The sequence below is a fragment of the Neodiprion virginianus genome, chromosome 2 (assembly GCF_021901495.1).
Source record: "Neodiprion virginianus isolate iyNeoVirg1 chromosome 2, iyNeoVirg1.1, whole genome shotgun sequence".
In the NCBI taxonomy this organism is placed as follows: domain Eukaryota; kingdom Metazoa; phylum Arthropoda; class Insecta; order Hymenoptera; family Diprionidae; genus Neodiprion; species Neodiprion virginianus.
The window spans coordinates 880,910-894,563 of NC_060878.1; the positions used below are offsets into that span (position 1 = coordinate 880,910).

Below are 13,654 nucleotides of genomic sequence, written 5' to 3' on the forward strand. Positions count from 1 at the left end.
AACCGATTTTTGCTTTTCACTCCCATTAACGACGCAATACAATATCAATTTATGTGATTAGAGTATCAATTGTTATCATTGTCTTATTTACCGAGTACCTGTTCGATGTAACAAGTGAAAGATAAATGAACATTTTCACCTGAAATCGAAAAACATTTTCAATGAAACTGTAAATCGTCAAAAAAATTTTCGTCGTGTTCGATTATTTTCATCTTACTTTCGACAATCTGCCATTCACGACAGATTCAAAGCCGGCAATAGAAACCTTTCGCGAATGAAGATTAAATGCAAATTCCTAGGGTTAATGAGAATGTCGCAGGTACGAGTAAAGCAGAAATCGATGACGATCCCGGAGTCTCTCAGCGTGGCTCTTTAGCCCGTTGCCGATTGCAAAGTCGGCGTTGTGACAGGCCGGAATAATAATTCCGTCGAACGGCATGAATAGAAATCTAAATTCCACTCGCAGTTGGCATTTTTTATAGGTATCAACAATGGCGCGACACGTTAAACGAGAATCACGGATTGTACGGCCCGCTTGCGCCTTACGGGGAAATAAAAGAGCGGCATTACACTATCCGCATATTTGCGGCCCAATTAGTAACCGGTAGCGGGATTGTGGAACGGATTCATCGTCGCCGATTCCGTACCTGCATTATACTCGCCCGTGTCCTCGTCGAGTGGACAGGTGGAACAGGCGCGGAGAAAGTCTTTCATAATCCTTGCAGCAGGCAAGGTTGTAAAGACTTCGACGTGACCTAATCATCTTACTCGTGTCACATCTCCTATAATTCAGGAACGTTGTTAGGAAATTACCCGACCGCATTTTATTTTCGGCTTTTTTCCCGGCCCGCGAAGAAGAAGAAGAAGAAACGTTTCGCAACGCCCCAGCTTTTTACAACGATTATAATACATTTGTTTATTTGTTCGTTTATTTCCATTTCGTCGGCATGGGAATTACGGGGCGAGTGCAGGAGGGCCGGCCGGAAGTTGTCTGAGACTCGGGAACTTGATCGTGTAATTCAATGGGGAGAATAAAAAGAAAAATCAACGCGCGATAGAAAGTATCATACGCCGGAATATCGTGCGTATGATGCCTGCGTGTTATGTATATGTAACGGGGCTGGGTGCAGCAAACCGCGTTTCATTTTCACTTCTCTTTGTATTTTTCGTTTTATCATTTTCTCTTAAACTCGTTTGATTTTTCAATGACGGCCGTCACCGCGCTGTGAAATAAAAACGAGTAAGCGATGTCGATTTTAAACGCAGTTGTCGCACATGGCGACGAAAAAAAAAAATTTCGATTCTATAGATCCAATAATCAAAACCTTCGTTTATTACTTACAAAGTTTTTCTTCGTGCTTTCTACGTTTAGAATTAGAAGAAGTGTCATTCCGGAAGTCTCGATTTTCACCACTTTTAATCATCTACTGTGAGGCCGAATATTTATACATACTCACCTGATTAAAGACCGCCAATAAATTATCGTAGTTTCTCTATTTTGTTTCTCTTTATTTCAATCATACTCGTGACTTGATAAATTCTGATCTCATTACTGTTGATATTGGTAATATTTATTTCCAATCTAATTTCATTTCTTAAGCCAACCTCTGAGTGCGAATTCCGTAAGTAATATAAACGCATCGCATAAAATTGCAGTGTAAAACATTCGTGAATATTTTTAACAAATTTATGCCATTATCTTGAATGACGGGCTGCTAATTAATTATAAAATCTCACCGTAACGACCGTAATAACGATAATTAAAATTATACATGGATGGCCCATCTATATTGCGGGTTTAAAATTTTTATTGCGCCCTGCGAAAGACGCGACTATGAATTGCCGTTCAACGCGTAAATCATAACAGCGACGAAATCTTGGTTACACGAGTAACGCGCTGGCATATAATTCCATATACCTACTTAGGTAGATTTCAAGGTATATATAATACGTTGAATCCGCCACTTGGGCCGCCTATCTTATGTCACACATATTGAGTAATCTGTAATCAAATATTTATCAATCACATTTTGTAATTATATAGTTTTCTCCTCGAATCTGAACAGCCGAAGAATTTTTACGATATTAAATCTGTGTGCGTATAGATACATGATAATAATGTATAATTCCGAATGCAAGTTATACACAGACGGCTCTGCAAATGGTATTATGACATGATATAACTGTGATTCGCAGTTTCGTTTTATTTATTGCCTTTTTTTAACGCCGCAATCGAATACCTTCGCAAATTATGCCCATCGGGAATAAAATAAATCACCTACACGCGTACGTTCCACCGGAAATAAAACGATATCGCCGTATAAGCTTCGATAAATATTCACTCCACTTTCGTTTTATTACGTGTCACGTGATCCCCGCGATCCATATAGTTACCAATTTATCCAACGGATTACGTAAGCTATAATCGCCTGCGTTGGTAAATTTATAGCCGGTAGGGTCAACCGAGAATTTTATTGTACGACTCGAAATTGCGATCGCTCCAAGCCTGCTTGATTTCAATTTTCGAAAATCAACATCGTGATCCGGACTGCCACAAGCGTTCTTCTCCAGTAAATTGAACTTCGCGATGTCGATGTTACGTTGCGGTCGATTCCTACAGCAGGTCCGCAACGCGATTTAGGTCTAAAAAAGAGCTTTGGTCATAATCTGCTCGAGCAGCATTCGTCCTCGTCTGGATGAATCTCGTGGGTCTGGATCAGCGAGGAATCGCGTGCCGAGGTCAGAGTGAAGGATCTCTTGTGAAGTGCGAAGTTCACCGCGTCCCCGATCGTCGGAAACATTGTGAAGTAGTGACCCTCCTTTCTCTCGGCAGTGTTGCACTTTCTCATCGTTTCGTAGACGGGACCTGAAACGAATGAAATGACCGCATAACGAAGCGAGATTGACGGGCAAGGCGTACGTGCAGACGCTGCTGAAAATAAAAGAAAAAAACCGATTCCCGGCGAAAAGGGAATCGCGAATATGCGTATATAAGATACACGCACGACGCACTCGGCGAAATTCGTTCGTTGCGCAATCCTTCCGCATCCCTGCATGCATTTCGCGTGCAGGATACGTGCGGAAGTGAACTTCGTTTAAGCCTGCTTAAACTTTCCAAGTGTCTCGTAGGTGTTTTTTTATTTATTTTTCTTCTTTTCTCCCTAAAGGACTTGATAAAACGGTTCGTTTAAATTCCACACCAGAGGCTGAATCTGGTTGGTATCTTTCCTTTTTCCCCCAGATTTCATTCAACCGTTTGTAATCGTACGGCAAAATCAACGCTGCAGCGTTAAGGTATCACTGAAAGGATGTTTCCAACCGGAAGTGAGTCTCGATGAGAGTATTGAACATTTTGCGACGAGATAAAAGTGTGAAAAAAATCAATCTTAACCGAGTTGATAAGATCATTCGTTTTGAATAATGATAATGCAAAAATTTGTGTGACAAATCTCTGGTGAACGTTTTTTTATTTCATATAAAATGAATTCGTTGATTTTTCTGAATACCTATGAATTTTTTTGGAATTTTTGGCGATTTTGAAAAATTCATTTTCGAGAATTTTTAAAAGTTTGAAAAACGGTTCAAAGCTCCTAAATTCTTGGATAGATATTCATAAATGATTATATATTACACTGAAGAAGTTTTAGAGGCGTGGAACGAATAGTTTCGTAAATAGAGTGTTGGAAAATTTTGGAGAAAACGAAATTACATATTAAAAATCGCCGAAAATTCCAAAACAATTCATAAGTATTCAGAAATAGAAATGAATTCATTTTACACGAAATTCAAAACAATTTACTAAAGATTTGTTGCGCAAACTTTGATGAAACAATTTATTAACATCTTTTTGGCATTATTATTATTCAAAAAGAAATATCTTATCAACTTGGTTATGATCGGCCTTTTTCAGATTTTCATCTTATCGTGAAGTGTTCAATATTCTCACTGAGATTCACTTTAGGTTGGGAATATCCGTCCAATAATACCTTAATCGCATGGCTGAGACAAAATAGTACATTACGTAACAGGGGAATAAAGTCGGAGATTATTCCCACGGGTGGGCAAAAGCGGGAGAAAAGTAAAGAGGGATTAATATACTATTTTTGTCCCGCTGTTCGGATAAAAAAAAAGTTAAAATTATGGTCGAGTTGGTGATAAAAAAAAATCAGCTCACCAGAACATCCGGTTATATAAACCGCGACCTGTATTGTCTCGAACTCGTCGATGATGTTGCGAAGCGTTCCAACGCCGGCTGGATCGACGTAAGTCAACGCCGAGAGATCCAATATCAAGACTTTCAACTGTGGAAATAATTTGCGTAAGCAGCTGTGACCGAATGGCATCGATGATTATGCATCTACTCTCAAGGTTAACGTATTTTTTCGCGTAAACGGCAGTCGTTGGCATCGAGCATTGTGCCGAGACGTCAAAACTGGGTCGAAGTTGTTGCGTTCGACTCCATTGGCAATAGAAAGGAACAACTTTTACGAGCAATCTGCGCTAATAGTGCAAAACTATCCGTAATTATGCACATAATTTAGCAAGCTTGAGAGTGGAGTTGTGAGTTTTTTTTGTCGCTCTTACGATACTCGGGGTGGTACTCGAAAATCCGTCGGCATGTTCCTCGTCAAATCCTCCGTTGACGTATCCCTTCTGAAATTTCGAATACCAGCAATACAGAAAACCGAATGCCTAATCGGTACGTGAATCAAAGCCGATATTCCAAAATTGAAACTATCTTTCACAAAAGGTCGTAAATGTTCGTAATTTTTCGATTTTTTACGATTACCCACAATCTTTCAGGCTTTTTTGCGATTTTTTACAACCGGTAATTTTTCGTAGTCTTAGGTACGTAGAAATTATTTTCGCCAGTGATCACCTACTTGCTCGGTTTTTTCGACCTTCGTCGTCTCTTTGGCCGCGATTTTCGACCGCTTTATCAGTTCCTTCTGAGGCACAACCCCGGCGATCTTGTAAGCCTCGTTTCGGAAAAGATGGCGGGAAGCGAAGTTCAGCCCACCGCAATAGTGGAGCATTTTTACCCCAGGCAACTCGACTGTCTACAGTACCCAAAAACAAGCAGGTTATAAAAATCGCTTTTATTGCTCGGAAGAATTATCGTACGAATGAAAGATGGTGGTGATTTATTGACACTTTCGAATATTACATCAGATCATATATATTGTACCGTTCACTTTCAAATACCGGTGAGATAAACAAGATCTGAGGTAATAATCGTTATGAAATTCCAAAACACGAGGAACCAAAACGTCGTATATCACGCCAAAGATACTCACTCCTCTGTAACGCTTGACGTCGAGGTAAATCTCGGTTCCAGGCACCAGGCCCATCCTGCACACGTAAGGCCGCATCGATAGAATAAGTAACGAAACCAACGACACGATCATACCCGCCAAAAGCCCGTACTCAATGTCGAGGAAGACGACCGTGAGGAAGGTGGTCATCCAAACGGCAGCGTCGACCCGAGAGAGGCACCAGAACTTCCGGAACTGCCTGACTTGCAGCAGCATTCCTTTGAGCGCGACGACGATGATGCTCGCCAAAACGCACTGCGGAGGAAATTACCAGCGTCAATTTTGTCCCGCTGTCGAGTCTGCGTTTCCTCCAAGGGGTCAATCACTCATCGATTTGATGTACGCTTGATTTCAAGATTACAAAGATTTCGAGGGATCTTAAAAATATTCAAAAGATCTGAAAAGATTTTTCAAAACAACACTTCAGAGATGTCGGATGATTTCAAAAGACATCGGAGTATATCAGGGATTTCAAAAGATTTTAAAGATTACAGAAGATTTTCAAGATTTCACAAGATTTCCGGAAAGTGTACACCAGATTTCACGATTGATTAACCCCTCGGTCTCCTGTCGTATTCTCACCCTAGGAAGCGGCTCGAAAAACGGACCGACCCAGAGCAGCACGCAGAGCAACAGACCGCAAGACACTAAAGAGGCCAGTTGACTTCGACCCCCGACCGTTTCCTGGATCATTGATCTTGACAGCGAGGCTGTGAACGGCATACAGGAGAAAAAGGAACCCACCAGGTTACCCGAACCCTGTGAACGCACCGCGGAAAGATGATTTTAGGGTGCCAATATTATGATCAACCTTGATTTGAAGATGACCTTGAAAAGTTGGTCGAGACTACAACGTTTTGGGTTAGTCGAACCATAAAACGAAGCTGCACAAGCCAAATTTACGTTTGGTAATTAAACGCCTACTTGAGCCAGGAGTTCTTGGTTTGCATCAACCTCGTAGTTGTTCCTCTGAGCAAATATCAAAGCCATGGACATCGATATGGTGTAAGAAACCATGGTTATAACGAAGCTGTCGACCAAAACTATGGGAACGAGTTCCAGTGGCGGCAAAGTCGGTGGTGGTAAACTGCGGTGAGGATTTCGGGGTGAAAAAAATCGTCTGTCTAGTGAACAGGAGAGATTTGAATAGAGAGAATGGGAGCGTTACAATTACCCGACTGGGATGTTCCCGACTGTCGTAACGCCGTAACCGTCGGCCAGGTTCAACTGAGTGGAGAGAATCGTGCCAGCGAGAACTGCTATCATTTCGATCGGTATGGGAATCGTGCACTTTTTCGCCAGCAAAACCTGCGGGGATGACAAGAAGGGTGAAAATTAAACAGTCGTGGTGAAGAGGCGAGTGGCCACCAACTCACCTTCAACACTTCGTTGTTGAACGTTAAAAGGATGATCGTGACTGCGGACAGAATGGTCGCGGTGATGTTGAGGTTTTCAATGTAGCTGAAGATGTCGACGTAGGTCTGAAAAGCACGGGAAAAAAATTGTCAGTGTTCTCGGCTGGGCGAATCGCTCTCACTTACCATGACGATTTTGAAGATACCCGTTCGGCTGGGTAGCTTCAGCCCCAACAGATCCTTGATCTGTGACGTGAGGACGTGGATGGCTGCCGCGGTGGTGAACCCGCTGACCAAAGTGTCCGAAAGCAGGGTGGAAATGACGCCAAGTCGACAAAAGTGCATGCTGAGCTGAGGACGAAATCGGATTTGGTTAGTCGATCGGTAAAATCGCGAGGTGCCGGAGTACCTGGATAACGGCAACTGTGAAAGTGATCGCGGTTGCCACTTCCGTCGATGAATAGCAGCCGCTTCCCTCGGGAAAAGACAAATCTACGGCGGTCGCATTTCCGGCTGTAGGTCCCGGTGAACTGTGCCGAGCGACGATCTTACCGGTCATCAGGCAGACCAGGGCAAACGAACCTGATGGCAGGGAGGAGAAATCTGGCTGAATGATATGATTGGGAGAATAGATAGATGAATAAATAGATAGATAAATAGATTCATTTATCATGCCCTAGCTATGCTTTGGGGCAAATGCTGAAATAACAATAATAGATACAATAACAATAGTTCAAATATTCGTGTGAAAAAACATAGATGACTGTTTGTTCCATGGTGCAGGGGAATTACCCATCGAGTTGTGCTTCGACGTGCCGAGGAAGAGGTAGACCAAGACCGGGAAGAAGGCCATGTAGATACCGATCACCGGAGACACGTTTCCCAATATGGCGTAGGCCATACCCTGCGGAATGTGCATAACGGCGACGGTGACGCCAGCGACAAGATCGCCGGATATTTCGCGTCTCCATCCGTATTTCGGGAGCCAATTGGTCAGAGGAATCGTCCGGCGTAAAAAATCGCCGAGGCTGAAGCTGCGGCACTTCTTCGAGACTGCTTTACCGACTGAAAAAGGAAAAATCGTTACGGAAAATCAGGCGGCTATCGACTGGCTTAAACTCAACTCACTCGGTGTTTTGGGCTTCGTGTAATCGCAGACGCGTTGCAGTTCGTTGAGCTGATAAACGGGCCTTCTAACGGTAACTTCCGGGCCGATGTCCGCCATTTTGGTCCGGTCTCTGTCTACGAGCAGAAACGACCTTTGGGTAGTGTGGTCGGTTTTATTGACCGTCGTCGACATTGACACTATCGCATCTCTTGCGACAGTGCAGAAACACTTTTCCTTTTTTGCCGGTTTTCATCGATCGAAATCGGAGCAGACACGTTGTACGATTTCTTCAGCTCGACCAACGAACCGTGTCATCGTAATTCTCGAGGTGACTGACAAGATATTTGAGACGAAAAAAACACTTGCGTAATCCCGCGACACCGACGATTATTACCGAAGAAACTTTACCGCTGTGACCTCCGTGTCGATCATTTCACGATATCGAGAGGATTCGTGCCAGGTACCATGAAATCTTCTACCAATTAATTTTCAAACTCAGTCACCGGCTTATGGAAACTGAAGATTCATTCGAATTTTACTACCTTCGGCGTTATAGGAATCGGTTATCAGATTATAACCATTTCAAATCGACGGGAGGTTCTCTTTCAAGGACCCGATGTTTTCTCAATTTCAAATATCTCAGTAAATTCATCCAGTGTGCTGATAAAGTAGAAGGCTTACTTACGTGTGAAGAGGTTCAGATCCGATTTTCCAGGTATCTAAACGTCATGAACGGATCGTCGACTAAATGCCAAGCGCACTGTCCGCTAGGCGAAGTAAAGGAACACTAAACGTAGTTCGGAAAGCTGAGTAAACAACGTCTAACAACGAGAGGAGATTTCACTGATCTTGACGTAGATCACGCGTCGCCAACTGCAAGTATTGTGGAACAATTTTCGACTACACTTGTGTCTTAAGAGCTCGTTCACAGCGTTGCTTTTACGACGCTGTCGAACGACGCTATTTGTTCTGTATGAATGGACAAATTTTTCCCTCTCTCTCTCTCTCTCTCTCTCTATCTAAAATCATGTGGTTTTTTTTTATTATTTTTGTTTTTTTTTCTTCTTTCAGTCAGCGTGTGAAACGTGATAATGAATGATAAACGACCAACGCTGTCCTTCGAAGCAACTACCCGAGTTACGCCATCGATCAGGACTCGGGAAAAGGTACGAGGACGTTGTAGTTTTCACTGTTCTGGCACTGAGATTTCTCAACGTGGACGGTATTACGAACAAGTATCGCTTGTGCAGCGATAACGACGTAATTATTAACGAGCAAACATGGAAGCGCGCACTGCAACTCTTTGATTTTAAATCAGGTAGCTCACGTTGTCGAAAGATAGATAGGAAGCGTCGACAATGGGAGCTTACTTACATGACTATCTTTATTTGCATTTACGCGAAGTTTTCTTATCAATGGCAAAGATAACGTTGGCCCAAGATCCGCTTCGTGTTTTTCTCTCTCCCTCTCTCTCGGCATATTTGTGTAAGCTCGAAGTGGAGCGTGTGTCAGGCTCTTGCGAAAATGCATTAAAGAACTCGTGTGAAAAGATGGTGAAAATAAGCGATTCTATTACCGATACAATTTCTAACGTCTCCGTTGGCCGCGCTCGTACTTTTTCGGATATCGCGGCACTTCCTGCCCGTCATAGTAGTAATAACTCTATCGCTCTTAATCGTAATAAAGCCTGTAATATTCAGCGCTCTACTCGTGTGACTATTGGTCCTTGCAAGGCAGCAAAGGATAAGTTTCCGACAGCAAAAGCAACAGATGAGGCTGTCAGAAAAATTATTAATCCTGCACGTTTGAATACGAACGTAAAAAGAGTGATTTATACTGGGGGTAGTGCGGTGGTACTTGAGGGCGATTCGCTTGATGTTGATGTAATTAGGGAACAGGAATTAGGGATTGTACACGATGTTCCGATTGATCTTGAAGCATCCGATGTTGTTAATTGTATTGTCAACCAGAATCGGTCTGGCTGTGAACTTGATTCTGTTAAGGTAGTTTACATGTACCCGCCGCGTAACTCCAGGAATGTCCGCTCGTGTATAATCGAAGTTTCGCCCGAACGTCGTAAAGCTTTGTTATCGAAGGTCCTGGAACGAAGCGCGCGACGCATCTTGATCTTGTAATTTCTAAGGCAAGTCCGAATTATTAGCGTGATTCGCTTTTTGTCTCGTGCGCCAAAAAGTGGAACAAACTCCCGATCTGCGTTAGGAACATGTACGAACGCCCTTGCTTTAGGCAGCATCTGTTTGCCCATTTGTTTAGTAAATTTAAATGTGATAAAAGGTTGTAAGTAACACCATCGGTGTGTAGCCTAGGCTAGTTATTAGTCACTAATTTTGTTTGCGCCCTTCTTTGTTATTTTTTCTCTTTTTTTATTATACTAATACTTGCTTTGTTTTCTTTTTGTATACTTCATTAGTCCGAATACCAATAAGATTGTTATAATATTAAGCTTTGTATAATGCGATATAATGCTAGTAGATTTTATCTACTACCATATGTAAATAATCACCTTGATATGTATATTTTGCATAATGCTTAGGCAATACGGGAACTCTAGTCATTGACTTCTGGATCCCTAGCCTCTAATAAATCTAATCTAATCTAATCTAGTCTCTCTCTATCGGTTTTTTACTCACCAAATTACGCCCAGGTACAGATTGCCTGTAATGTATGTTTGCCTGTACATCCGGGTCATTAAAATCAAATTAAAACTGGAGCACACAGCAGCATTAGTAGAGGCATCGACTACTGAGTTACACTCAAGAACTTTCCGACCATTCGGAAACGTGTATCGACTCTTACCGGCGCCCGTTTAGTTCAGACACTCTTTAAAAGCCCCGAAAATCGGAGAACCGATTGACTTGTTGAATGCTCGCGCAACAGTCTTCGACTTATTCTTCTCCCTGTTTTCTCGTACAACATTTTGCGTGCTGGAGGGAAATTATCGGGGAGAGAGTGTGAGACAGAGAGAGAGAGAGAGAGTAAAATTGTAGACTGATTGGACGACTTTTAAAAATAGACTTCCAGTGGTCTCGTTGAGAAGCAGGCAGTTTGTCTGCGTGGGAGTGACTCGAGAGCAAAAACGTGACAGTCTCTATGGAAATTGACCAGGACTGAGTATCGATATAATCCTCCAGCCTCAACGCAGAAGGGTGAAACCCCGATTCGCTCTCATCCTTCGTCGTGGTTGGAGGTCGTCAGAGCTGAAGGAAAATCCAGTGATGTCCGTGAATGTAAAAAACTTCGGTTGATCGTGAGAAAAAAATCGATTTTAGGATGAGATGAGACGGGATCGGCGAAGGAATATTTGCACAGATTGAAAATGAGTCGAAATGTGATTAGTACGTTTTTTCTACGTGTCTATTTATTATGAAAATATAATACAAAACATCCTATGTTGTATTACATAGATAACAATGCTTGATTAACGTTTTATTTTTTCTTTCTTTCCATTTTTTATTTATTTTATTTTTTTTATTTTTTTCATCATCATCGTCATCGTCATCATTTAATTTATTTATTCACCTCTCATATTCTCTTCGACTTCGTTGATTTTTATTTATTTATTTATTTTTATTCGTTTGGTTGTTTGTTATTTCTTTACGTTTTCTTTCGTTGCTGTTTCATGTTATTTGTTTCAAACATCACCCCGTTCAAGCAACGTGTGTGAGAAGCCATGTTTTACAGAGGTTACGGACATGTCTCATGGAGAAAAGGGTCCAACTTTACAGTGTGATGATCGAGAAAGAGAGATATTAGTAGAGGCATCTTGTCTCGACGCGCGAAAGATTGATAAGATTGAATCAAAAGTCGGCTTTACAATTTATTCAGTGTATAATGTTAGATATTTTTCGACATCGATGGACCCAAGCGGACCCAGCGAGTCGCGTTATGCTGCACGAATTGTATAATATTACCTTTCAGCGCAGAACTGTCGGATAGCAATGCGGAGTTTTGTATTAGCACTAGAGTTACAAATAATACAAACGTATGTAAATATTCGTTATATGTGTCTTTTTTTTTTTTTTTTTTTTTCTTTTTTTCAACTTTTTGTTTTACTTTTTTTCATCTCTACATATATACATACATATATGTATATACATATATATGTATAATATAATAGTTTCTCTTAATACAAGAAAGAAGCTTAAAGTTTAATCATCTAGCGTCACTATCCTTTGAAATTTATTAATTTACTTATTTTTTTGGGAATTTTTATTTTATCATATTTTTTTTCTCCTCCTCCTCCTCCTACGCCTCCTCCTTTCGCCTCACTAAATTTATTTCACTACAGGTGCTACTGCGACTGGTGCCTCGGATGAAACGGCAATATTTATTTACTAGAGGGCGGTATATATATATATATATATATATATATATATATATGTGTGTGTGTGTGTGTGTGTGTATGTATAGGTATAATCACCCAGTTTTCAGCGATGGGATAAATTAGTTTTTTCAACAAGCCTACAAAACGGAAGAACGACCGATGATCGGTAAATCGATTTTCGAAAAAAAAACGTACCTTGCCTGCGTCGAAGGACTGTGTGTTCATAAAAATTCGACAATATTCGATGTTACGCTCTACGAGTCCAGAAGAGAAATGTGCGCGTGGCACAATTTTCATCGGAAAATCGAAGAACCGTTATTTCGTATTTGAAATAAAATTCGCTGTTCCGCGGGTCCGTTCGCTCAAATTTAATCTAGTTACATACATACCTAGGGTTCGAGTCTGACGGGGAAAAGGAAAAGCCGGAGAATATTTTCGAGATATCATATATCGGTGGATCCGGAGATGTAGGCTTAAGTTCACACACCGAGGTTTCAAGGCTTCCGACTACAATACGACTTACACGTACAACGTTACACATAATTGACTGTAGATAATTGGCTCTAGTTTTTTCGCCTCCTTTTTCAAAAAAAATTATTATAATCTCGTTAGCGAATAATCGAATGGACCGCAAACGGGAATGATGTGTATAAAAAAAAAATCATCCCGAGGCACCGTGCGAAATACGTCAGCAGTCTACGGGTTAATTAATTTACATCTCGTTACTTATATTATCGTCACTATTGACATAGCAATTGTTATTATTATTGTTGTTGTTGTTGTTGCTGTTTTCGTTGTTGTTGTTGTTGTTGTTGTTGTTTTTGTTTTTGTTGTTGTTGTTGCTGCTACTAATATTTTTATCATTATTGTTATTACAATTAATCGCTACGCGATGCTTGCGTATTGTATAATATCATTAGGTCTATATCACTACCTCGCAGGCATGTCGCGTGCCTCTCGAGGCCTGACCTCCTCCTCCCTGTCATAAGCCATCATCATCGGATGTACGATACGAGAACGCTGCGGCAACGGATCTATACCGTAATCTACGTACGTATAATCGTAATGTCTATATACGCGTGTCCAACGTACTATTCAATTTATCGTTTTCGTTGGTTTTTTTTTCTTTTTTTTTTTTTTTTTGCTCCTCACACTTTGCAAACTTCTTTTAACTCTATCGTCATGTATATATTATAATCATATTGTGTGTATAATAATATGTATAATGCATATCAGGCGTTGTGATTATTATTATATATATTATGTATTATATATATAATTTTATTATTATATATATATATATATACCTACGCTGTTTATCATTATTATTATAACATCGTTTGAGCAAAAATTTTGAAACAATTCGCATATTGACGCACGCCAGCGACGATATAATATTGAAAATCAAACGATGATCCGAAAATCAATTACACATTTGGATTCGATTGGATCTATCATGACGAGGAAAACGTTTGATACCCCTACACTTGTCTCTTTCTATCTTCCATGAAATGTATCGGTTATTACAATC

The 13,654-nt window shown here is 40.9% G+C and overlaps 1 protein-coding gene across 3 annotated transcripts in view; it reads right to left on the minus strand.

The window, feature by feature from the left end:
- Positions 1 to 1,295: 1,295 nt before the first annotated feature.
- LOC124298054 (solute carrier family 26 member 10-like) overlaps positions 1,296 to 13,654 on the minus strand; it is a 33,289-nt gene continuing 20,930 nt past the window's right edge. The window contains exons 1-14 of one of the 3 annotated variants that reach the window (XM_046749610.1): positions 8,464 to 8,865; positions 7,799 to 7,908; positions 7,463 to 7,735; positions 7,080 to 7,252; positions 6,857 to 7,021; positions 6,692 to 6,796; positions 6,490 to 6,623; positions 6,240 to 6,402; positions 5,898 to 6,074; positions 5,298 to 5,570; positions 4,884 to 5,060; positions 4,585 to 4,653; positions 4,175 to 4,301; positions 1,297 to 2,866 (exon numbers count right to left, since the gene is read on the minus strand). In XM_046749610.1, coding sequence (XP_046605566.1) covers positions 2,661 to 2,866; positions 4,175 to 4,301; positions 4,585 to 4,653; positions 4,884 to 5,060; positions 5,298 to 5,570; positions 5,898 to 6,074; positions 6,240 to 6,402; positions 6,490 to 6,623; positions 6,692 to 6,796; positions 6,857 to 7,021; positions 7,080 to 7,252; positions 7,463 to 7,735; positions 7,799 to 7,895 — 2,139 coding nt within the window. In that variant the 5' untranslated portion in view covers positions 7,896 to 7,908; positions 8,464 to 8,865 and the 3' untranslated portion in view covers positions 1,297 to 2,660. Of the gene's footprint in view, positions 2,867 to 4,174; positions 4,302 to 4,584; positions 4,654 to 4,883; positions 5,061 to 5,297; positions 5,571 to 5,897; positions 6,075 to 6,239; positions 6,403 to 6,489; positions 6,624 to 6,691; positions 6,797 to 6,856; positions 7,022 to 7,079; positions 7,253 to 7,462; positions 7,736 to 7,798; positions 7,913 to 8,463; positions 8,866 to 13,654 lie in introns of those variants that run through there. The other 2 variants (XM_046749609.1, XM_046749611.1) reach the window with 2 other exon arrangements.